Source organism: Schistocerca serialis, chromosome 2 (assembly GCF_023864345.2).
Source record: "Schistocerca serialis cubense isolate TAMUIC-IGC-003099 chromosome 2, iqSchSeri2.2, whole genome shotgun sequence".
Lineage (NCBI taxonomy): Eukaryota > Metazoa > Arthropoda > Insecta > Orthoptera > Acrididae > Schistocerca > Schistocerca serialis.
In genome coordinates, this window is record NC_064639.1 from 99,490,419 (window position 1) to 99,513,999 (window position 23,581).

The 23,581-nt window shown below is 39.9% G+C and overlaps 1 protein-coding gene across 1 annotated transcript in view; it reads left to right on the top strand.

Moving 5' to 3' along the window:
• The window catches only part of LOC126456783 (elongation factor G, mitochondrial), an 80,556-nt gene that overhangs the window by 32,304 nt on the left and 24,671 nt on the right, over positions 1-23,581 (top strand). The window contains exons 5-10 of the mRNA XM_050092566.1: positions 6,217-6,333; positions 6,451-6,569; positions 6,660-6,849; positions 6,941-7,112; positions 9,707-9,853; positions 22,015-22,209. Of these exons, the coding sequence (XP_049948523.1) occupies positions 6,217-6,333; positions 6,451-6,569; positions 6,660-6,849; positions 6,941-7,112; positions 9,707-9,853; positions 22,015-22,209 (940 nt within the window). The remainder of the gene's footprint in view (positions 1-6,216; positions 6,334-6,450; positions 6,570-6,659; positions 6,850-6,940; positions 7,113-9,706; positions 9,854-22,014; positions 22,210-23,581) is intronic.

Sequence of the window (23,581 nt, forward strand, 5' to 3'; positions counted from 1 at the left end):
TTTGCAAGACACATTGCGAAGGTTGCATCAGGACTTGATATATTTCCTATTAGTGTTCTCACATAAAAGAGAGCAAATATCTGAAAGCAAATAATAATAATAATAATAATTATTATTATTATTATTATTATTATTTTATTAGGATTGTTGCTGGACTCATAGAGAGAAGATCCTAGTACAGTTAAAACCTGCCTCCTTATGTCTCCTATAGAAATACTTCAAATCATATAATGCTCCTGTACAAAAGAGTTTACAACATTTTGTAGGAAGGGTGACTGACCTGTGTGGCGAAAAATGGCTGTGGTTGTCAGTGACTGTTACTAATGCTCACACATCACCCTTAAGAAACTACCATAAGAGGTAACTTTATCTCCTCGTGTTAACATCTTACATAGGAAAGGGTCTTGACAAATAATTGCTCATCACTTTGTTTGGGTTCTGATGTTCAGAAGTCTACTTAGCTACATCCAGCCTGAATTATTTCAACATGCTGGAGTCAGCAGGACAGGTAATGTTCCAACACAAATGACACCGTGTGTTGTTATCAAGAAAGCCTAAGACAGCAGGTATTGGCATAATATTTTTGAAGATCATTTTGAATGGGGAATATGAGGACACTTTTCCTTTCATGTACTATATGTCCTGAGTTTACACTCTTTTTTGATTGATTTGGTATAGGTTTGGAAACATAATATCAAACTGCTTCATTCAAGAAAGCAGTGTACCCCAAGGAAGCAGGGAGCCATTTTCGCTATTGCCACCAACAGCATTATGTCCAGAGGTGTAGGGACAGTAGGTTACTGTATGTTGAGGCTGGTATTATTTTGTGGGCAGTTCAGGAAAGCTGGTGGTGGAGGGGAGGATCCAGATGGCTCGGATAGTGAAGCAGTCATTAAAATCAAGCATGTTATGTTCAGCTGCATGTTTGACCAGAGAGTGGTCTACTTTGCTCTTGGGCACAGTTTGGCAGTGGCCATTCATCGTGGTGTAAAGCCTGTTGGTAGTCAGAAGCTGTGCAATGGTTGCAGCAGAGCTGGTATACAACATGGCTGCTTTCACGGATCACTTGGTCTTTTATGAGTTAAAATAAACTTGTGACAGGACTGGAATAGGAAGTACTGGGTGGGTGGATTAGGCAGGTCTTGCATCTGGGTCTTCCAGAGGAATATGATCCCTGTGGCAAGTGGTTGGGACTGGACTAGGGTAAGGATAGACTAGAATGTTATGAAGGTTGGGTGTGCAACAGAACACCATTTCAGGACATGATGATAAGTAAAGTACTGATGAAGGATGTGGTTCTGTTGCTCCATTCCAGGGTGGTATTGTGTGGAAGAGGGAGCTTTTTTATAGCTTGCTCTTTGGGGGGGGGGGGGGGGATGATTGGCGGGTGGGGGTGGAGAAATGGTATGGAAAATCTGTTTGTGGACTAGGTCAGGGGATAGTGCCTATCTGTGAAGGCCTTGGTGAGACTTTCAGCATACTGGGAAATTGAATTCTTGTCACTGGGTATATGCCGTATCCAGGTGGCTAATCTGGTGTGGAAGGGGTGGCAGCTGTCAGAATGCAGATACTGTTGGTGATTGGTGTGGATGGAGCTATCAGAGGGGAGTAGGTCAATGACCAGGAATGTGCATGCTGGCTTGAGGATGACCAATTGAAGCAGATGGGAGAGAATGCGTTGAGGTTGTGAAGGAATGAGGATAGGGTGTCTTGGCCCTGAGTCCAGTTCATGAAGATATCACCAGTGAATATGAACCAGACCAGGGGTTTGGGGTTTTGGGAGGCTAGGAAGGCCTCCTCTAGATGACCCATAAACAGGTTGGCACAGGAGGGTGCCAGGTGAGTGCCTTTGTATATTTTCCTGTCAAAGGAGAAGTTAGGTGTTAGGATAAAGTTAGTCAAAGGAGAAGTTAGGTGTTAGGATAAAGTTAGTCAAAGGAGAAGTTAGGTGTTAGGATAAAGTTAATTAGGTGTATGAGGAATGAGGTAATGGGAAAGGTTGTGTTCAAACGTTTTAGGATAAAGTTAGTTAGCTGTATAAGGAAAGAGGTAGTGGGAAAAGTAATGTTCAATTGCAGCAAGACCTTGGGCATGAGGGATGTTGGTGTATAGGGAAGTGGCATCAGCAGTAACCAGTAGGAAACCAAGAAGTATAGGGGTGGGGTGGTAGAGAGCCGTTAAAGGAAGTGATTGATATCTTTGATGTGGGAGGCTAAATTACGGGCAGTTGGTTGGAGGTGATGGTCAGTGAGGACTGAAATCCTATCAGTGGGGGCAAAACAACCAGGTACAATGGGAGGGGGGGCGGGGGGCGTCCAGGAGTGTTGGATTAGTGAATTTTGGGGAGCATGTAGAAGGTGAGTGCATTGGGTGTCCAAAGGGGTAAGGAGGGAAATTGATTCAGGGGAGAGGTTCTGGGAAAGGCATAAGGCTTCAAGGAGGGACTGGAGGTTATGTTGGACTTTTGGGATTACTCTGGCAGAGCTTATAGGTGGATGAGCCAGACAATTGGCTGAGGCGTTCTGCCAGATAGTCACTGCGACTCATCATAACAGTAGTGGAGCCTTTGTACGTGGGGAGGATGATTAGGTCAGGATCTGTTTTGAGATTGTATGGCTGTCCTTTTCTCTGCTGAAAGGTTGGTGTTCTTAGGAAGGAACCTGGGGAAGGATGGTGAGGCCAGATTGCAGGTAAGTAATTCCTGGAAGATGACCAGAGGGTGGTTAGGCCAGATGATGATGATGATGATGATGATGATGATGATTGGATTGTGGGGCACTCAACTGCGTGGTTATCAGTGCACTTTCAAATTCCCAAACTGTGCTCAGTCCAATTTCGCCACTTTCATGAATGATGATGAAATAATGAGGACAACACAAAAACCCAGTCATCTCGAGACAGGAAACTCCCTGACCCCGCTGGGAACCGAACACGGGACCCCGTGCTCAGGAAGCGAGAACGTGACCGTGAGACCATGAGCTGTGGATGGTTAGGTCGGAGAGGAGGAGAATCATGGTTGGATGGTAGTATGAACTGGGAGAGGCAGGGTTCAGTATTGGAATTAGTTTGCCTTTGGTTGGAGGAATTGGTGGCAAAGAAGTGTTCCGATTGCAGGGATTGGGAGAAGAGTAGGTCTTTGACAAGTCCAACATGGTTAAATGTAGGTGTAGGGCTGAAAGTGATGCTTTTGGATTGGACGGAAATTTATGTGGGGCTGAGGATTTTGATGGAAAGATTAACAACGGTGCTCCAGGATAGTTTAGGGTCTGGATTTGGAGTGTGTTGGTAGGGAATTTTGGGCGGATGTGGCAATTTGAAAGAGTCTGCTAGGCAGGGCCTGGATGCTATAAGCGATTGATGAAGTGGAACACTGTGGGTTGGATAGTTTGCTGCCTTACCTCAGTATGCATATATGACATGTCAATATTATTTTTTGGGTCTGCTGACACACAGGATGAGTCAGAACATTCAAGACAACTTTCTGAACATTCAGAATCAAAAGTGGAAAATATGTGATAGATGCCAGGAAAAGTGAGAATTTGAGGCAACAGTAAAGCAGACACAGCATCTGCAGATGTCTGTCTCACTGTAATGCAGATGAATCTTGCCGTTATATGTTAAGGCACAATTTGAGAACTAAAACTATCCTAGTTTGTCATGAGCTCTGTTCATCATTTAATCTGTACACATAATACTGTAAAGTTCCGTTGTAATAAAAGTTATGGAAGGAGTAACATCAACTACTCATCACATAAATGAAGTGTTGACAACAGGGCACAAACAAGATTGAAGTGGAATCTTCCTGGCATATTAAAACTGAGTGTCAGACTAGGACTCTGAACTGACATCTTTGCCTTTCGTGAGCAAGTGCTCTACCAACTGACCTATCTAAGCACAACTCACAACTTGCTTTACTTCTGCCAGTGCCTCATCTTTTACCTCTCAAACTTCACAGAAGTTATCCTGCACACTGCTGGGGATTGCTTCCAGAATGAATTTTCACTTTGCAGCAGAGTCTGCACTGATTTGGAACTTACTGGCAGATTAAAACTGCATGCTGGACCAGGACTTAAAACTGTGCCTTTCATTCTAAAGACTTAAGTTGTTGCTAAGCTTTCATATAGTGTCCACCCTCAAAGATAACATTGGTTAGTACTACAGATTTATGTGCTGGATCATATGACAAAAAAAAAAAGGATGAGCCAGTAATCCTATTGCACATTAAAATCCATCCTTAAGCAGCTTAGAGGCAGCTTCTAAAACTGTTTCAATGTTTGTATTGTTTTCAGATAAAATTGGTATCAAATCCTCAAGAAATTTGAAGGCCACACACTTGTTAACAAATAAAACAAATTTGTCAAAATAAAATACACAGGTAGACACACTTTGCGTGCATCACATGCTGGTGTGCCCTCTCATTTAAAAACGTAGCTATCAGTAAAGGAGCAGTGCATTATTCTGACTCTGGCGAGCACAACATTCTCCCATCTCTATCACAGGCAGGGCAAGCACCTTGGTCAAATGTTACTTAGAATATAAAATACAGATTGCTGATTATTAGTGAAACATACTACTGTCTGACAAGTCACCCATCTCATTGTTCCTCCTGACAACAGAATGTGATTATGAATGCAGAATGCTCAAAGACAGTTAGGCGTGGATGCTCGGATCTTGTCATTAATGTAGATCTTTAATGGCTTTGTGGTCAGTGTCATATTTTTAGTTTTAAAATAATTTATAAGTTATCAGTGTTTCCCTCAAATGTCATCAGCACTGCTCCTCATTTAATGTTTCATCTTTGTAAACAGATTTCCTTTTCTGTCCCTCACACCACTGAACACATTGATCTTTTCTTTTATCCAATTCCCTTCCGTTTTCTCACAATATGGCCTCTGTTATTTTGTCATACATCAAAATTGTTTATCTTCAAGGATTTACATCATTTCTCACATACTTGTTACGAGGGTGGCCCGAAAAGTTCTCGGAACGGAATAGAAAAAAAGTACTTACATCACTGAAACTTTTTTTATTTTTCAATGTAATCTCCTTATAGATTAATGCACTTGGTCCAACGATGTTCCAGTGCCTTGATCCCATCTCAAAAATGAGTTTCCTCCAGACCTCAAGAAAAATTTTCAGTTTTGGGAGGAGATCAAATGACAGAGCCATATCAGGTGAATAAGGTGGGTGTCTCAAAATTCAGACCTTAGTTCATGTAATTTTGCCATGGTGATGGCACGTTTGCAGGCGCACATTGTCTTGATGGAAGATAACTTTCTTCTTTGCTAAACCTGACCTTTTTTTCACATTTCTTTTGTTGCAATTTGTCCAGGAGGTTAGCATAGTATTCTCCAATAATTGTTTGCCCAATGGCAAGATAATCTACAAACAGAATCCCATTCACATCCTGAATACTAATGCCAGTTGTTTTGTCTCTGGGGTATAGTAGTGTACCCAATTTCATCAGTGGTCACAAACCGGTGCTAAAAATCTTATTTGTTTTTCCTGAAACAGGCCAAACGTTGTTCTGATATGTCTATTCTCATGCGTTTTTGATCCAGCATCAAGAGTCATGGCACCCATCTTGCAGATATTTTTTTCATTTTTAATTCTTCAGTTAAAATGTGATATATCCTTTCAGATGACATCTGGCAAGTGTGAGCAATTTCACGCACTGGTCCTCCATGACCATTTTGTGCACTTTTGCGATGGTTTCTGGAGTAGTGAAAACCTTGGCCGACCACTGCTTGGATCATCTTCTAAACTCGACCGACCAAATTTGAATTCAGTTGTCCACGTGGCAACATTTGACTATGAAGGAACAGACTCCCTTAGTGTATTCTGGAAATCAGCATGAATGCCCTTTGCTTTCGTACCTTTCTTTACAAAGTAGTTAATTACTGCTCGAATCTCAATATTTTTTTTTTCCCTCCCCCATCTTTGCAAATCACTATACAGGAACAACAGAGCCACATCACCATCACAGTTCTCTTCCAAGAGCACCGACGTGGCACGTGTTTACACGCAACAGTCCAATGAATATGACGTGAACAACTTGTTGCACTAGTGCTGACCTCTCCTCGTGATTCTGAGAACTTTTCAAACCACCCTCGTACTAGTTCAGAGGAAATCTGAAATTTTCATGTTTGAGGAGGAGGAGAACAAGCAAAGGGAGATACATATTGAATAACCAAATTCACTATGATGCATTTTCAGGTCAAAACTGGGGCACAATGCAGCATTTCTTCAATTACCCATTGGTGTAGAATCTGATACAAAAGGGATTGTAGATCTCATAGAAAGGAAGGCTCTGTATTTTGAAGGACAGCATGGGTAGGTATTATTTCAGTTTATGCCAATATAATGAGAAATGTGCCATTACTGTTTTTTTTTCTTTATTTCTTTCAGTTGTGTTTTCAAAAATACATGGAATTGTTTGTCAATTTTCAGGGAAGTTGTGAGAGAAGATGAAGTGCCACAAAGCATGAGAGCAGAATGTGAGGACAGACGGCAAGAATTAATTGAACATGTTTCAAATGCAGATGATGTTCTTGGTGAAATGTTTCTTGGTAATTTTTATTTAACATGTTGATATGTTCTTTCAAATGCTACCTCCTTTAAGGCATATTTATTTTTGAATATTTTATGAAAACTCACAGAGGAAAAGACTCCATCAGAAGCTGATTTGAAATCTGCTATACGCCGTGCATGCCTGCGTCGGTCATTCACACCTGTTATGGTTGGAACAGCATTAAAGAACAAAGGTGTTCAGCCACTCTTGGATGGTGTAGTTGACTATCTGCCAAACCCAGGAGAAGTACAAAACGTGGCACTAAGAGAAGAGGAGGGGTAAGTTACTTCATGTAAAATATGGTAGCATCATAACATTACTCATAGTATATACAACAAAAATATTAAATTTGCAGTGTTGTCATTTTAGAAAGAAGCAAGAAAAAATAATTTTAAGTCCTGTGAGAGATGGAAGCACTCCATTTGTTGCACTTGCATTTAAACTAGAAGCAGGAAGATATGGTCAGCTGACATATCTAAGATGTTACCAAGGAATGCTGAAGAAAGGAGACACTATATTCAATGCCAGGACAAATAAAAAGGTAAGGTATAATTCTGTAACGTATCATGAGCTGATTAATATGTTTAAAAAATTATAGTAAGTTAGAATGCAACAGAAGTAGAGATTTTAACCAACTAAATCAGAGAACCTACACACACACACACACACACACACACACACACACTTATTTTTCCATTCATTGCCAGTTCTTCAGTTAAGTTTGCTAGAACTAAGACATATTCCGCATTAAAAATGCAAAAAAGAGACACATGTAGGAAAGCACACACATATACTGATAAGGGACAGTTCACAGGGTCCTACAGTGTGAAGAACATTCTGAAATCACTAGCAATAACTGCTTACAGGTGCAAGCAAAATGTGTGGACCAACAGTTGTACGTAGTCTGGTTTTGTAATGAGGATATGAATGTACTTTCTGATATTACATACTTGACTGTGTTACATACATTTGTAGTTCTCCTGAGCATCAAAATTACCATATCCTTTCCCCCCACCCCCCATCCTCCCCCAGCCCTCTCCTCCCTCCCCATAGAAGTTCATCTCCTGCATCGGCGGCCCAACTCAGAGCTAATGATTGCGGTTCACATGTGATCCCCTGTCTGAACTGGAGTCCTTCCCTTTACTACCTCTACTGGAGGTCCATTCACATACACATCCATAGTGTACACCTCTGTCAAAGATTTGTCTGGATCTGTTGCATGGCCCTACGTACTCCGTTAACCCCGCCACTCTCTGGTGTCACTTATTCTTGATTCTTGACGTGTTCTGGGGCTCTGGAGTTGTTTTCACCAATGGCTCAATGGCTGATGGTAATGTTGTCTTTGCCTATGTCCACAGAGACCATATTGAACAGCATTCCTTGCCCGCTGGCTGCAATCTATTCACTGCAGAGCTTGTGGCTGTATCTCATGCACTTCAGTATATCCATTTGTGTTCTGGTGGTCGTTTCTGCTCTGTTCTGACTCCCTGAGCAGCCTAAAAGCTATCAACCAGTGCTACCCTTGCCATCCTTTGGTAGCAACCATCCAAGAGTCCATCTCTGCACTGGAACGGTCCAGTCGTTCAGTGGTGTTTGTGTGGACCCCAGGACACATCAAAATCCCAGGCAATGAAGTTGCTGACAGGGTGGCCAAACGGGCTATGCGGAAACCACTTCTGGAGATGGGCATCTCTGAAACTGACCTGCGTTCTGTCTTACGCCGCAATGTTTTTAGCCTTTAAGAGATTGAATGGCATAACAGTATGCACAACAAACTGCATGTCATTAAGGAGACTACGAATGTGCGGAAGTCTTCCCTGCCGGCTTTTTGCAGGGAATCAGGTGTCCTCTGCCGGCTCCACATTGGCCATATGTGGCTAACACATTGTTACCCCCTCCATCGCGAGGACCGGCCTCAGTGTGGCTGTGGCTCACAAATGACGGTCGTCCAACTCTTGCTTGACTGACCACTTTTAGCCACTCTGCGGCGGACTTTTTACTTTCCCAGCTCTCTACCTATGGTGTTAGGTGACAATGCCTCAACAGCAACTTTAGTTTTACGTTTTATTCGTGAGAGTATGTTTTATCATTTGATCTAAGTTTTTGCGCATGTCCTTTGTCCCTCTGTGTCCTCCACCCGAGTGCTTTTACGGTGGAAATTTTAATGTGTTGCAGTGTGGCTGGCTTCTCCTTTTCATTCTCATGGTCAGCCAGACATGGTAATCTGCTTTCTTGTTTTAATCTCTTCTACCTCTTTCTTGTGTCTCTCTGCGGTTTTCTTGTCCTCTTTCGTTCTTTGTATAGTTTGTTGTCTTTCTGTCATTCTTGTCGTATTTCCTTCCTTTTGGTATTGTACTCTACATCTCGTTTGTTTTCTTCTTTCCCCTGTATGATTGTTTTAACAGGAACAAGGGACTGGAGACCAAGCAGTTTGGTCCCTTTTAAACCAACCAACCAACCAACCAAGACGATGGTAGGTGCCTTAAACTGTACAGACCCTGATATGCTAATCCATTCTTTGCACCTTCTCAATCTGAACCAATCCTGCCTTTCATTGTTTCATTGCATATGCAGATATCATTGTGGAAGTAGCATTGTGCAGTTTGTAACAACAGTAACTTACAAGGTCATTAAACATTGGAAAACCCAGGATGGAATAATTATAATATTACAAAAAGGATAAATTGCTACTCACCATATAGCAGAGATGTTGAATCGCAGATAGGCACAGCAGAAAAGCTGTCAAACAAGTGAGCTTTCAGCCAGAAAGGCCTTATTCTGAATTAGACGACTTAAACAAACACACTCACGCAAATGTAAATCACACCCACACATGACCACTGGTGAGGCCAGACTCTGCCAGAATATTTCCACAACCACTTGTAACAGGACAATTGTTCATTCTTTAATAACCCTTACATCAGGAAAAGGGGATTCCGGATAAAATGTAAGTGAATGCACCAAATATAGCTCAACCTTGGCCCCTTAATTCCATTGCCATGCTCTTTCCCCCCTCTCCTCATGCCATTAAGTTTGAGATCTGAATGATACACTTTGTAATACTCTTAATTATCACATACAGTTAAATATAATTTCCTATTAAATCTTTGCTTTATTTTTCAAATTTGGTTACAGGTTCGAATTCCTCGTCTAGTTCGTCTTCATGCTAATCAGATGGAAGATGTTTCAGAGGTTTATGCTGGAGACATATTTGCTGTGTTTGGAGTTGATTGTGCTAGTGGTGATACTTTTGTTCTCGATCCAAAATTAAATCTTGCAATGGTGAGTGACACAATTTTATAATTATAAAGCACCAACTAACGACTCTGCTTTGTGTGGCATGTAAACGTGCTTGATTCATGTGACTATAGGGTCATTCCATGTCAAATCAACCAATTGTACTACATGATTTGAACCATGACCTCTCAGATTTGGATGAATGTTTTTTCAGGTAATGTACCCACTAACACTAGTTTAAATTTGAAATTTCAAATTTTTCTGATCTTTGGTTTTTGAGTTTCAAGGGTTTAAAAATAAAAAACCCTCTGTTTTTGATCAATAGATGATTGTTTTAAAATGCTGTAGCTCAAAAACTATACAACCTAGAGAGCTCAAACTTGCACCATTGTTTTTTTTTTTTTTTCTCTCTAAAAATTACCTTCAATTTGATATGCAACATGACTATGCTACCTAAATCTGAAAATTTTAAACTATTCCAAAAAACATTTTTTGAACTTTCCAAAATACGTACCCTCGGACTTTTTTATAAAAATTGTATGTGTTGTCCAGTCTAACTGACTACATGCATGCAAAATTTCAAGATGGGATCTCAATGGGTTCTTGTATAAAACAATATTTTACTACCCCAGTACACACTAGTGAGGTGAAAAGCAGACTATTTCTAGGCTATGAATACTAAGGTAGACCTATGTAATTCTAACAAACTTAAATTATTATGTTAGCCGTTTTGTGCAACATTACCCTCCTACTGTTTGTTAATTCATTAAATGATGTAGTGTTGTTTTAATTTAATGTTCATGATTCTTTTAACTATGCATCAGAAGGAAGTGAACACATTTTAATTGGTAATATGCGTGCTACAAGTTAAAATATTGAATAAAGCCACTCACCTTCATCGTTAGTTGTAAATGGCAGAGATCATCTTTTTCTTGGTTTTCCAGTGTTATATGTAATCATTTACAAGTTCCTTATATTAGAAATTGGCATATAAGTAATTTCACTTGGGAAAAAGATTAACCTGTTGATATTTGCATGGATAGAACTGTATTTCTAATACTAATTGGTATTTACAAAGTTGAAATGAAATGAAATGTCTTGTGGCTAGGGCCTCCCGTTGGGTAGACCATTCGCCTGGTGCAGGTCTTTCGATTTGACGCCACTTCGGCGACCTGCGCGTCGATACAAAGTTACTACACATGGTATTTATACAACTTAGTGTTTAGTGAGGGTAGGTGTAACATAATTTAAACGTGCTTCTTTTATGATCTTTGAAGATATTTTTTTCAAAGCAAGAGAAGACAGCTTTATTTCTTTAGCACTTAAAGTATACGTTCTTCCCGTAGCTGTTGTTGGATTCACTGTTTGGAAAAGAGTATTTCCTGGAACATCTAATACATCTCTTGGTTGTGGGTAGTAAAAATACTGGGCTGGACCCTTTGGGTGTAAAAAATTTATTCGGTACATGTCACTGTATTTTTCTCCGATGTGTCCTAGCCACCAAGAGTCATCATATGCTACTGTCACAAAACCAGCAGCAATATTTTCCATATGTGACGGTGTTATTTGGTTCAGTGTTGTCACATATTCAAGAAACTCATTCAGACTAAAATGATAAGGCTTGACAGTAATTTGACTCTCTGTGCAGGGTTTATATGAGTGAAACTTTTGTGTTCCCACAATCGCTTTTGATTCGCTAAAAAGAGGAAGTAAGTATTCTTTGGTCAGTTCATAGTCCTCTATTGTGCAATATTCAAAGTCAATGTTTTTTATGTTTTCCATGGCAAATACATAAAGTGATTTGGGTGTTAAGATTCGTTGGTCATATGGCCTTTGTAAGCTGGCTTTAGCAGCTAGTCACTTAACAGTACCGCCAAGGCCATCGCACGCACTCTTGCCACGGGATGTTGCAAAGAACTCCCACTCTGCCTCAATTTCAAAATCAGTTTTATGCAAACACAAATTAAGGAAGTTTTTCTTATTTTTATATTGTGCAGCGCTGCCATCAGAGAAGTAAGTAATCTTTTTAAGTGCAAAAGGCAAGGTTTGCTTTACGATTTCTAGCAGTTTTTTCTGGAATACATAGAAAGCGACTGTACGAGGTGCATTCAAGTTCTAAGGCCTCCGATTTTTTTTCTCTGGACTGGAAAGAGATAGAAACATGCGCATTGTTTTAAAATGAGGCCGCGTTCATTGTCAATACGTCCCAGAGATGGCAGCATCGTATGGCACATGGAATTTTACCGCCAGTGGCGAGAATTAGAACTGTTTTAAATACTTAAAATGGCGACGTTTTCCTTACTTGAACAGCGTGCAATCATTCGTTTTCTGAATTTCCGTGGTGTGAAACCAATTGAAATTCATCGACAGTTGAAGGAGACATGTGGTGATGGAGTTATGGATGTGTCGAAAGTGCGTTCGTGGGTGCGACAGTTTAATGAAGGCAGAACATCGTGTGACAACAAACCAAAACAACCTCGGGCTCGCACAAGCCGGTCCTGACGACATGATCGAGAAAGTGGAGAGAATTGTTTTGGGGGATCGCCGAATGACTGTTGAACAGATCGTCTCCAGAGTTGGCATTTATGTGGGTTCTGTGCACACAATCCTGCATGACGACCTGAAAATGCGAAAAGTGTCATCCAGGTGGGTGCCACGAATGCTGATGGGCGACCACATGGCTGCCCGTGTGGCATGTTGCCAAGCAATGTTGACGCGCAATGACAGCATGAATGGGACTTTCTTTTTGTCGGTTGTGACAATGGATGAGACGTGGATGCCATTTTTCAATCCAGAAACAAAGCGCCAGTCTGCTCAATGGAAGCACACAGATTCACCGCCACCAAAAAAATTTCGGGTAACCGCCAGTGCTGAATAAATGATGGTGTCCATGTTCTGGGACAGCAAAGGCGTAATCCTTACCCATTGCGTTCCAAAGGGCACTACGGTAACAGGTGCATCCTACGAAAATGTTTTGAAGAACAAATTCCTTCCTGCACTGCAACAAAAACGTCCGGGAAGGGCTGCGCATGTGCTGTTTCACCAAGACAACGCACCCGCACATCGAGCTAACGTTACACAACAGTTTCTTTGTGATAACAACTTTGAAGTGATTCCTCATGCTCCCTACTTACCTGACCTGGCTCCTAGTGACTTTTGGCTTTTTCCAACAATGAAAGACACTCTCCGTGGCCGCACATTCACCAGCCGTGCTGCTATTGCCTCAGCGATTTTCCAGTGGTCAAAACAGACTCCTAAAGAAGCCTTCACTGCTGCCATGGAATCATGGCGTTAGCGTTGTGAAAAATGTGTACGTCCGCAGGGTGATTACGTCGAAGAAGTAACGCCAGTTTCATCGATTTCGGGTGAGTAGTTAATTAGAAAAAAAATCGGAGGCCTTAGAACTTGAATGCACCTCGTACTATGTTTCAGACAATCTGATACGAAGACATACTGCGAATGTTTTAGTTTTCCCTCCCATTTATAATATATGATGAAAGGATGCAGTGTAGCTTGGAATGATTGTATTTCATCATGTACTACGAAAGAGTAGTTTTCTGCTAAATCACAGTTGACTGCTACATGGCCTTCAGTTAAATTGTCCTTGATTTGGCTGTAGTATTCTTCCTGCTGACTAGCTATAAATGAAATGAGTTTTTACCTTCATTAGTGTGTCCAAAAACTCATCCATAAAGTCATCAGTACTTTTTACTAGTTTCCATCAAACACCTATCTACAGTTACCCACTTTTTGTAGGTAACTTCATCAATCATATCATCAGTGAACTTTGCATTCAATAGATCTTTAAGTGTAGAGACACAAGGAAATTATTTACAAATATCCATAAAACATTGTTGCGATGGTGGATTGCACATCATCTTGACTAGGATGGAATCATAAGATTTCAAAGCAGTTTTATCTCCATCCAAAACAAAGGTACACACACAAACAGTATGTGTGCCACTTCTTCCAGCCAGGATACAGTTCCTTGGTCTTAATTTGCAAAACTTTGAAAACCCAATTTTGTCTGCAGGGATTTTTTCCTTAAATAATTGGTATATTTCTTGCAAATTTGCCAACACTAGCATCTTTTGAATCTGGATTTTTCCATCTTTATTTCTTATGGTCACACAATCTTTTTTCCCCGGCATCATTCTACTGACATTGTCAGAATTGTAGAAGTCTTTTACACAGTCAACAATATTCTCATTTAGAGTTCTTCCAGGATTAGGATTAGGATTAGGATTTGACAAAATTCCTCTTTCTTTTACTAACAGTTTTACTGCACGAGCCATGTAGTTTGTCACTCCAAATTCTTCTTCTATTTCCTGACAGCTCCAACTCATAGGTAAGATAGACAAAATCATCATGTTTTCAATTCTTTTTGTTGTTTGAGCAAACTTTTCTTTTAAGTGTTGAATAATCTCTGATTCACCTTCAGAATGTTCAGTAATAACTTCTTCAGGGCTCGATTCTGGTAGTAAGTTTTTTTCTAAGCTAGACTTTATTTTATCAAGTTTTTCTCTGTGTGTAGGTAGGCACAGCAAACTTTTTCTTTAGTGGTGACTCACCAATGAGTTCCAATGACTTGTTCAAATAGTCTCCAGAAGATTGAGGATCAATAAAAGAATCGTTTACATTTTCGCTACTGTAAGGTAAAACTACATCTTCTGTTTTGTGTTTGTCACTAACCTTTTTCCTACATACATAACATATTTTCATGCCGCTAATGATTCCTAAGTCTAGAGAGCACATCCAGTCTGTTACATTTCTTAGTGATTGTACACGGACTTTCTTATGTTGTTCTACGTTAAAAGGGCTACAACATTTAGCAGCAATAATCGCCCAATTCTTCTGAGATGCCATTTCTGTAAGCCAATAAATTCTACAATCAAAAAGTGTGTTTATATATATATATATATATATATATATATATATATATATATATATATATATATATATATATATATATATATATATAGAGGGAAACGTTCCACGCGGGAAAAATATATTTGAAAACAAAGATGATGTGACTTACCATACGAAAGCACTGGCAGGTCGATAGAAACACAGACAGACACATACATACACACAAAATTCAAGCTTTCGCAACAAACTGTTGCCTCATCAGGAAAGAGGGAAGGAGAGGGAAAGATGAAAGGAAGTGGGTTTTAAGGGAGAGGGTAAGGAGTCATTCCAATCCTGGGAGCGGAAAGACTTACCTTAGGGGGAAAAAAGGACGGGTACACACTAGCACACACACACATATCCATCCACACATATACAGACACAAGCAGACATATTTAAAGACAAAGAGTTTGGGCAGAGATGTCAGTCGAGGCGGAAGTGCAGAGGCAAAGATGATGTTGAATGGCAGGTGAGGTATGAGTGGCGGCAACTTGAAATTAGCAGAGATTGAGGCCTGGTGGGTAACGGGAAGAGAGGATATATTGAAGAGCAAGTTCCCATCTCCGGAGTTCGGATAGGTTGGTGTTGGTGGGAAGTATCCAGATAACCCGGGCGGTGTAACACTGTGCCAAGATGTGCTGGCCATGCACCAAGGCATGTTTAGCCACAGGGTGATCCTCATTACCAACAAACACTGTCTGCCTGTGTCCATTCATGCGCATGGACAGTTTGTTGCTGGTCATTCCCACATAGAATGCATCACAGTGTAGGCAGGTCAGTTGGTAAATCACGTGGGTGCTTTCACATGTGGCTCTGCCTTTGATCGTGTACACCTTCCGGGTTACAGGACTGGAGTAGGTGGTGGTAGGAGGGTGCATGGGACAGGTTTTACACCGGGCGTGGTTACAAGGATAGGAGCCAGAGGGTAGGGAAGGTGGTTTGGGGATTTCATAGGGATGAACTAAGAGGTTACGAAGGTTAGGTGGACGGTGGAAAGACACTCTTGGTGGAGTGGGGAGGATTTCATGAAGGATGGATCTCATTTCAGGGCAGGATTTGAGGATGTCGTATCCCTGCTGGAGAGCCACATTCAGAGTCTGGTCCAGTCCCGGAAAGTATCCTGTCACAAGTGGGGCACTTTTGTGGTTCTTCTGTGGGGGATTCTGGGTTTGAGGGGATGAGGAAGTGGCTCTGGTTATTTGCTTCTGTACCAGGTCGTGAGGGTAGTTGCGGGATGCGAAAGCTGTTGTCAGGTTGTTGGTGTAATGGTTCAGGGATTCCGGACTGGAGCAGATTTGTTTGCCACGGCCTAGGTCTTCGTGGCAAACGAATCTGCTCCAGTCCGGAATCCCTGAACCATTACACCAACAACCTGACAACAGCTTTCGCATCCCGCAACTACCCTCACGACCTGGTACTGAAGCAAATAACCAGAGCCACTTCCTCATCCCCTCAAACCCAGAATCCCCCACAGAAGAACCACAAAAGTGCCCCACTTGTGACAGTATATTTTCCGGGACTGGATCAGACTCTGAATGTGGCTCTCCAGCAGGGATACGACATCCTCAAATCCTGCCCTGAAATGAGATCCATCCTTCATGAAATCCTCCCCACTCCACCAAGAGTGTCTTTCCGTCGTCCACCTAACCTTCGTAACCTGTTAGTTCATCCCTATGAAATCCCCAAACCACCTTCCCTACCCTCTGGCTCCTATCCTTGTAACCTGTAACTTTGTTTATATATATGGTTATAATAGAGGGAAACATTCCACGTAGGAAAAATATATCTAAAAACAAAGATGGTGTGACTTACCAAATGAAAGTGCTGGCAGGTCGACAGACACACAAACAAACACAAACATACACACAAAATTCAAGCTTTCGCAACAAACTGTTGCCTCATCAGGAAAGAGGGAAGGAGAGGGAAAGACGAAAGGATGTGGGTTTTAAGGGAGAGGGTAAGGAGTCATTCCAATCCCAGGAGCAGAAAGACTTACCTTAGGGGGAAAAAAGGTGTGTGTGTGAGTGTATACCCGTCCTTTTTTCCCCCTAAGGTAAGTCTTTCCGCTCCCGGGATTGGAATGACTCCTTACCCTCACCCTTAAAACCCACATCCTTTCGTCTTTCCCTCTCCTTCCCTCTTTCCTGATGAGGCAACAGTTTGTTGTGAAAGCTTGAATTTTGTGGGTATGTTTGTGTTTGTTTGTGTGTCTGTCGACATGCCAGCACTTTCATTTGGTAAGTCACATCATCTACTATTATTTGGAACATTCTAGAAAAAATAAATATAGTAAATAATCGTATTTTATGTTTTATCATGTTTAACTTGTAGGAAATGAAAATATAATACTTAATCTTACCTCTCAATAAATAAAGTTTCTTCTGATGCTCTGTAAAAAATAAATAAATAAATAAACAGATTGTGCGTTGCTTAAGAAAAACACTACATAACTCAACTTATGCAACACAGATCTTTTCATTAAATGGTGACTTCAAACAAGACCAAACAAAGAAATGTTTCTATAGATAATTGAATAGCACTTTTCATATTGCTTATTATAATCTATGGTAGGACTGGCTGGTATTCCAAAGGAGCTTAAAATTGCACCCGTTACATCAAGGTGGCAGTAAGTGGGGTAGACCCTTGACCCTGTATGAAAATCTCACGTTTTTTTATGTACCACATGTTGAATGTTGTATAAAATCGTAAGATTCTTAAGTTATTATTTTTTTATATATTTTATTCTCACATTAAAATATCATTTAATCAATTAACAAGCAATAAGAGGGTAATGTTGCATAAAAAGGCTAACATAATTATTTAAGTTTGTTAGAATTACATAGGCCTACCTTAGTATTCATAGCCTAGAAATAGTCTTGTTTTTCACCTCACTAGTGTATATTGCGGTAGTAAAATATTATTTTATACAAGAACCCATTGAGATCCCATCTTGAAATTTTGCATGCATGTAGTCAGTTAGACTGGACAACACATACAATTTTTATAAAAAAATCCGAGGGTACGTATTTTGGAAATTTCAAAAAATGTTTTTTGGAATAGTTTAAAATTTTCAGATTTAGGTAGCATAGTCACGTTACATATCAAATTGAAGGTAATTTTTAGAGTAAAACAATGGTGCAAGTTTGAGCTCTCTAGTTGTATAGTTTTTTAGCTACAGCATTTTAGAACAATCATCGACTGTTCAAAAACAGAGGTTTTTTGATTTTTAAAACCTTGAAACTCAAAAGCCAAAGGTCATAAAAATTTGAAATTTCAAATTTAAACTAGTATGAGTGGGTACATTACCTGAAAAAAAAAAAAAAGAAAAAATATCATCCAAATCTGAGATATCAAGGTTCAGACTGTTAGTTGATTTGAGATGGAATGACCCTATAGTCAAATATCAACATTGTACTTATTTGGTTACAGAGATTAGTGATTGTAAGATACACAATTAGACTGTTACATAATAAATGTAGTGATGTAATGTAACTATATTCTCTATGGAATTGTTGATTATATAGAATATTAAAGAATTTTTCTAAAAACAGAGTTCGCAAATCATATGATTCCATAATTACTTATTTATACAGTAATGCTTGTGAAAATTATAACATTCAAAGAATACATGCTACTGGAATGAACATTATGCCTCATATTAAATACATTACAATACTCAAGTGATTATTATTTTCACACAATTATGGTCTCTGTGTTAATTCCCTAGATCTGAAGCTTCCAAACCAGTCTTAACCTCTAAATGCTATGGCATTGATTCATTGGGGGTTTGCAAACTTTTGTGAGAAATCACCTTCCTTCTGTGTGAGCCTGCAATGTATCAACAGTGTTAATGAATCGACTATATCCCACGCATGTTCTAGGTGTGGCATGTCAGGCAATTGTGCTTTCCAGGAAGCAACACACCTCAACATTGTTCACAACCATATGTAGCCTGGCCTTGTCTTCCTTAACTAGGGTACATGGAGAAGGGGAACCATACCTCAAGCAGTGCAGCCTCCTTGATGTACTTTCTGATTACCATGATCAAATAAGTGTCAAGATCAGCTGTTCCAGTGGTACTGCAAATCAAGACTTTTCCTTTTTAGATATGCTGTCCAAGATCAAAGGGTACCAATTGCAGTCACCGTGGTAGCTCCTAAAACACACTGGCCAGTGTGAAGAGGGGCTCACATGAAAATACCACAGTCTGTCATTTAGCAAGTCATCTACATCATTCAGTCGCCTATTGCAGATTAATGCATTTGTCTCTCTTCACAATGGAAACTGACAGAATAGCATTTGTGCCAGCAATCCAGTCAACAGGAACTGGCATTGAACTTATCATGCAGTGCCTCCCACTGCCAAGCAGACGAAGCTGTATGCCCCATCACACCTTTGCCGACAAGATAATATTTTCCCATACTGTGGAACACAGTATCTGTTTGTTCTGCACAGGACCCTCTCTCATCAAACTTAATGCGCTGGACTCATATCTGGGAGGATGACAGTTCAAATCTGTGTCCAATCGTCCTTATGTAGATTTGCTGTGATTTCCCCAAATTGCTCCATGCAAATGTCAGAATGGTTCCTTTGAAAGGGCAAAGCCGATTTTCTTCCCCATCGTCTAAACCATCTAGCTTGTGTTCTGTCTCTAATGACCTCAGTTTCAATAGTGCATTAAACCCTAATCCTCCCTCCCTCCGTCATCAAGTGGTTCCAAACATGCATCAATGCTGTAGGAACACACCCTGTCGAAGCCAAAGCATCACAGTGTAACAAACACATTTCTCAGAGAATTATCTTCTCCTAGTTCAGTCTCACTCCCAGTGCTATACTCATTTTACATTCCCTTCATTTTACAGCTCTTTATAATTTGAGACATAGCAACGTGTAATAACCTCGCTTGTTATGTAACTTTCTAATTTTCTATTTTCTGTTCTCCATGTAATGCTCTGTTCTCCATGTAATGCGGTACTTGAAATTGCTGAATTCTTACCCACCCTGTATTTTGCTAAACTTTGTTATTCAGTGAATAACTTTCAGACCACTGATAACAGTATAATTAGTTTTTGAGGATATATTTCATTTAAATAAATATTCCAAATTTACAATTCATGAAAACCTTGCACTATTCAAAATTTGTCCCCACTGATAATTATTTGTTTTAGTATTGACATACATAAATTGAAAGCCACCCTCTCTCCACTTTCTAATGAACATATTACTTTTTTAAAAAAAAGCATGCATTTAAGAAGTTATTCCTATTCAAAATAATTGAATTCCAGAATATTTAAACCTTAAAATGAATACTGTCAGAATGCCAGTGGTATGGTTTGTAGCTCCAGTTTTCCTGTTTGGAGAGGTAAAAATGCATTGTGTAGAATTAACATATAGTTCATTTTACCCATCATACATGCCTGCATATGAAATGTATCCAACACATCAAAATGTTATTGAAAGCTAAAATCAGAATTATATCTGTCTTAGTTCTTGAGTTTTTGTATTTTATATTTGGCAGACGGTGCACCGGATTCCATCGCTGCACATCAGGAACCATGTGGTTGTAAAAATAGTCATAATTCATAAACTGTTCAAGATATTGAAACAGATGCAGGTGATAGGATACAAAGAGGCATATATTTCACCTATGATTAATGGTGTGGCTTGAAACACAGTAAGAGACACAGTCTTGAAAAACCAACAATTATTTATTATGTCACTGCCTCACTGCATAACATAAGTAAGACAGTACAGTTTAATGTCATGTTCAAGACTAGTGATGAGCACAGACTTGTTGACACATACAGAGCTGGTGACAAGTACAGACTGCTGGCTGGAGCCAGAGCACGGCAATATAAAGAGTATTTGCTCTCCAGGGGCTGCTGGCTCTTGGCTGCATGCGATTGAGGTGCTGGACCATGATCAGTTATCTTTGGCAGGGGCCAGGAGCAGCCGAACTGTACACTCCTCAAACTGAGTGATGCACGCTGCGGTAGGGGTGGCAAAGGTATAGTAATCTATGGGTTACTGCAACCAAGATTTGAAACGTTTTGGTCAGATGTTTGAGTGGAGCAGAAACAAGACTCCCTATATATTACACAATGGTTTTTTTTTCCAAAATTTTTATAGCCAAATGAAGAGTGAGAAATGCCAGCAGTCAATGAACAAACTCCTATGTCAGTATGTGGTGGAAATTCAATTAGTACAAACACAGTGCCATTTGACTTGTTTAGTCAGTGAGCCAGTCTGTAAACATCATGTAATGTTCTATACCAGTCTGTCTTTTCCAATTTTGTGAATGTTCGTTGGACCACTCCTATTCGTTGGAGCTTACTGATCTCACTTGTTAAATTTATGTAACTTATCTTTATTCTTCTTGAAAACCTGGAATTTTCATGGGGTTATATTTTACCTGGAAAAATCAGGGAATTTCAGGAATTTCATAAAATATCAGTGAATTCTGCATTTTTACCCAGCGCTGAAATTGAATTTTATTGACTTTTATAAATCACAAATTTTAAAATACTTAATATTTCAAAGTGTGTTAATTATATGAGTATTATTCCATCTAAATTATTGATGTTTAAAACTTGTGGTTAAACTATTGCTTATGGCTGACACACAGCCTGCCGAGAGGAAAGAAAAGTCTTTATTGTGGTATTTTGAGGCGCTTCTCCTGACGCCATCATCCCCCCTCCCCCAAGTCTGAGTAGCCACCCTGATCAAAGGCAGAACTGTGTTTAATATCAATAAATGAGTAGAAAATGAAAAGTAAACGTGACAGTTTTGTGTACAGTTATTTCATAACTGCTTAAAGCACTAAATAATGATCAGAAGCTTAGCAGTAGAAGATTTTTGAGGCTCAAGGGTAAGTTAAAAGTGCAGAGGACAAGAAATCTTCTGTACCGACAATATTTCATGATCTGTGAGTAATAATGTGATATTCTCTGAATCAAAAAGCAGTCCGTTACATGGGTAATTTATTTGGCAGTGTGTGTTAAATCTTATGGAAGAAATGAAATAGGTTATCTTTCTAAAGTGTGAACTATACTTCTTTGTCAACCACAATTTGCAATTACGTGTGTTTGGGCACATGCGTGCACTCACATGCGTGCGTGGCTGTATGTGTAGGGAGCAGTCAGAGCTCAAATGAGTACAGTTGTTACTATGAGAGACATAAAATTTAAAAACCTGATAAAAAGTTAGTAACAGCATATAAACTTTTTTATTAAGTATGTGTTTAAGCTTTAATACAGTGCTAAAAATCGTAATAGTCTTGTGCTTTTTTTTTTATGTAGGAATCTATCTACGTACCGGACCCAGTGGTTTCAATGTCTATTAAGCCAGTGAATTCAAAAGACAGAGATAACTTCAGCAAGGCTGTAGCACGTTTCACAAAAGAGGATCCTACATTCCGCTTTCATTACGATCCAGACAGCAAAGAAACTATTGTATCTGGCATGGGAGAGCTACATTTGGAAATTTATGCACAAGTAAGTTCCTTATGCCATGTGTTTTACAAGGATTTTAACTTTGCGTGTCATGATTACTATGAAAATAAGCAAGAGCTGTGCATAATAAAAGCCTGCCGCAACAGAATTTAATGCTGGTTTTCCACATGATTGACTAACATTCTGTATAAAGTTTGCACCTCTTTTCATTGGTAGTATTATTTATTTGCAAGTTAGGGACAAGCACGTGTTATAATATAAGACAATTTGTTCAATAATGATACAGCAAACCAGTTGGTTGGTTTGGGGGATTAAAGGGACCAGACTGCCATGGTCATCGGTCCCTAGCAAACCAGTGCCACCACTTCTGATGTGGTCATTGTTGGCATACTTACTAATATTTGGCATATGCTGGCAATTCCTTAATATAGATCATGTAAATGTTAGTGACAGTCACTTACATTAATTGTGCTGGGATTTTATACTAGGTGAAAACAATACTTCTTCTAATTTAATTACAACATAAAGTCCAAATGTATTTCTTTCTGAATAGCATGTTTTTCTTCATCCCCATTACATTAGTTATTGTTTCATTCACTTAAGAACCCCCGGGTAAATGTAGATTAATAGTTGTTGGAATCAGCTAGAAATAATATAATATACAGGGTTATTACAAATGATTGAAGCGATTTCACAGCTCTACAATAACTTTATTATTTGAGATATTTTCACAATGCTTTGCACACATATACAAAAACTCAAAAAGTTTTTTTTAGGCATTCACAAATGTTCGATATGTGCCCCTTTAGTGATTCGGCAGACATCAAGCCGATAATCAAGTTCCTCCCACACTCGGCGCAGCATGTCCCCATCAATGAGTTTGAAAGCATCATTGATTCGAGTTCGCAGTTCTGGCGCGTTTCTTGGTAGAGGAGGTTTAAACACTGAATCTTTCACATAACCCCACAGAAAGAAATCGCATGGGGTTAAGTCGGGAGAGCGTGGAGGCCATGACATGAATTGTTGATCATGATCTCCACCACGACCGATCCATCGGTTTTCCAATCTCCTGTTTAAGAAATGCTTCTGCTTTAGCCTTTTCCGTAAGATTTTCCAAACCGTCGGCTGTGGTACGTTTAGCTCACTGCAGGCCGACCCGTTGATTTCCCCTTACAGAGGCATCCTAGAAGCTTTAAACTGCGCATACCATCGCCGAATGGAGTTAGCAGTTGGTGGATCTTTGTTGAACTTCGTCTTGAAGTGTCGTTGCACTGTTATGACTGACTGATGTGAGTGCATTTCAAGCACGACATACGCTTTCTCGGCTCCTGTCGGCATTTTGTCTCACTGCGCTCTCGAGCGCTCTGGCGGCAGAAACCTGAAGTGCGGCTTCAGCCGAACAAAACTTTTTAAG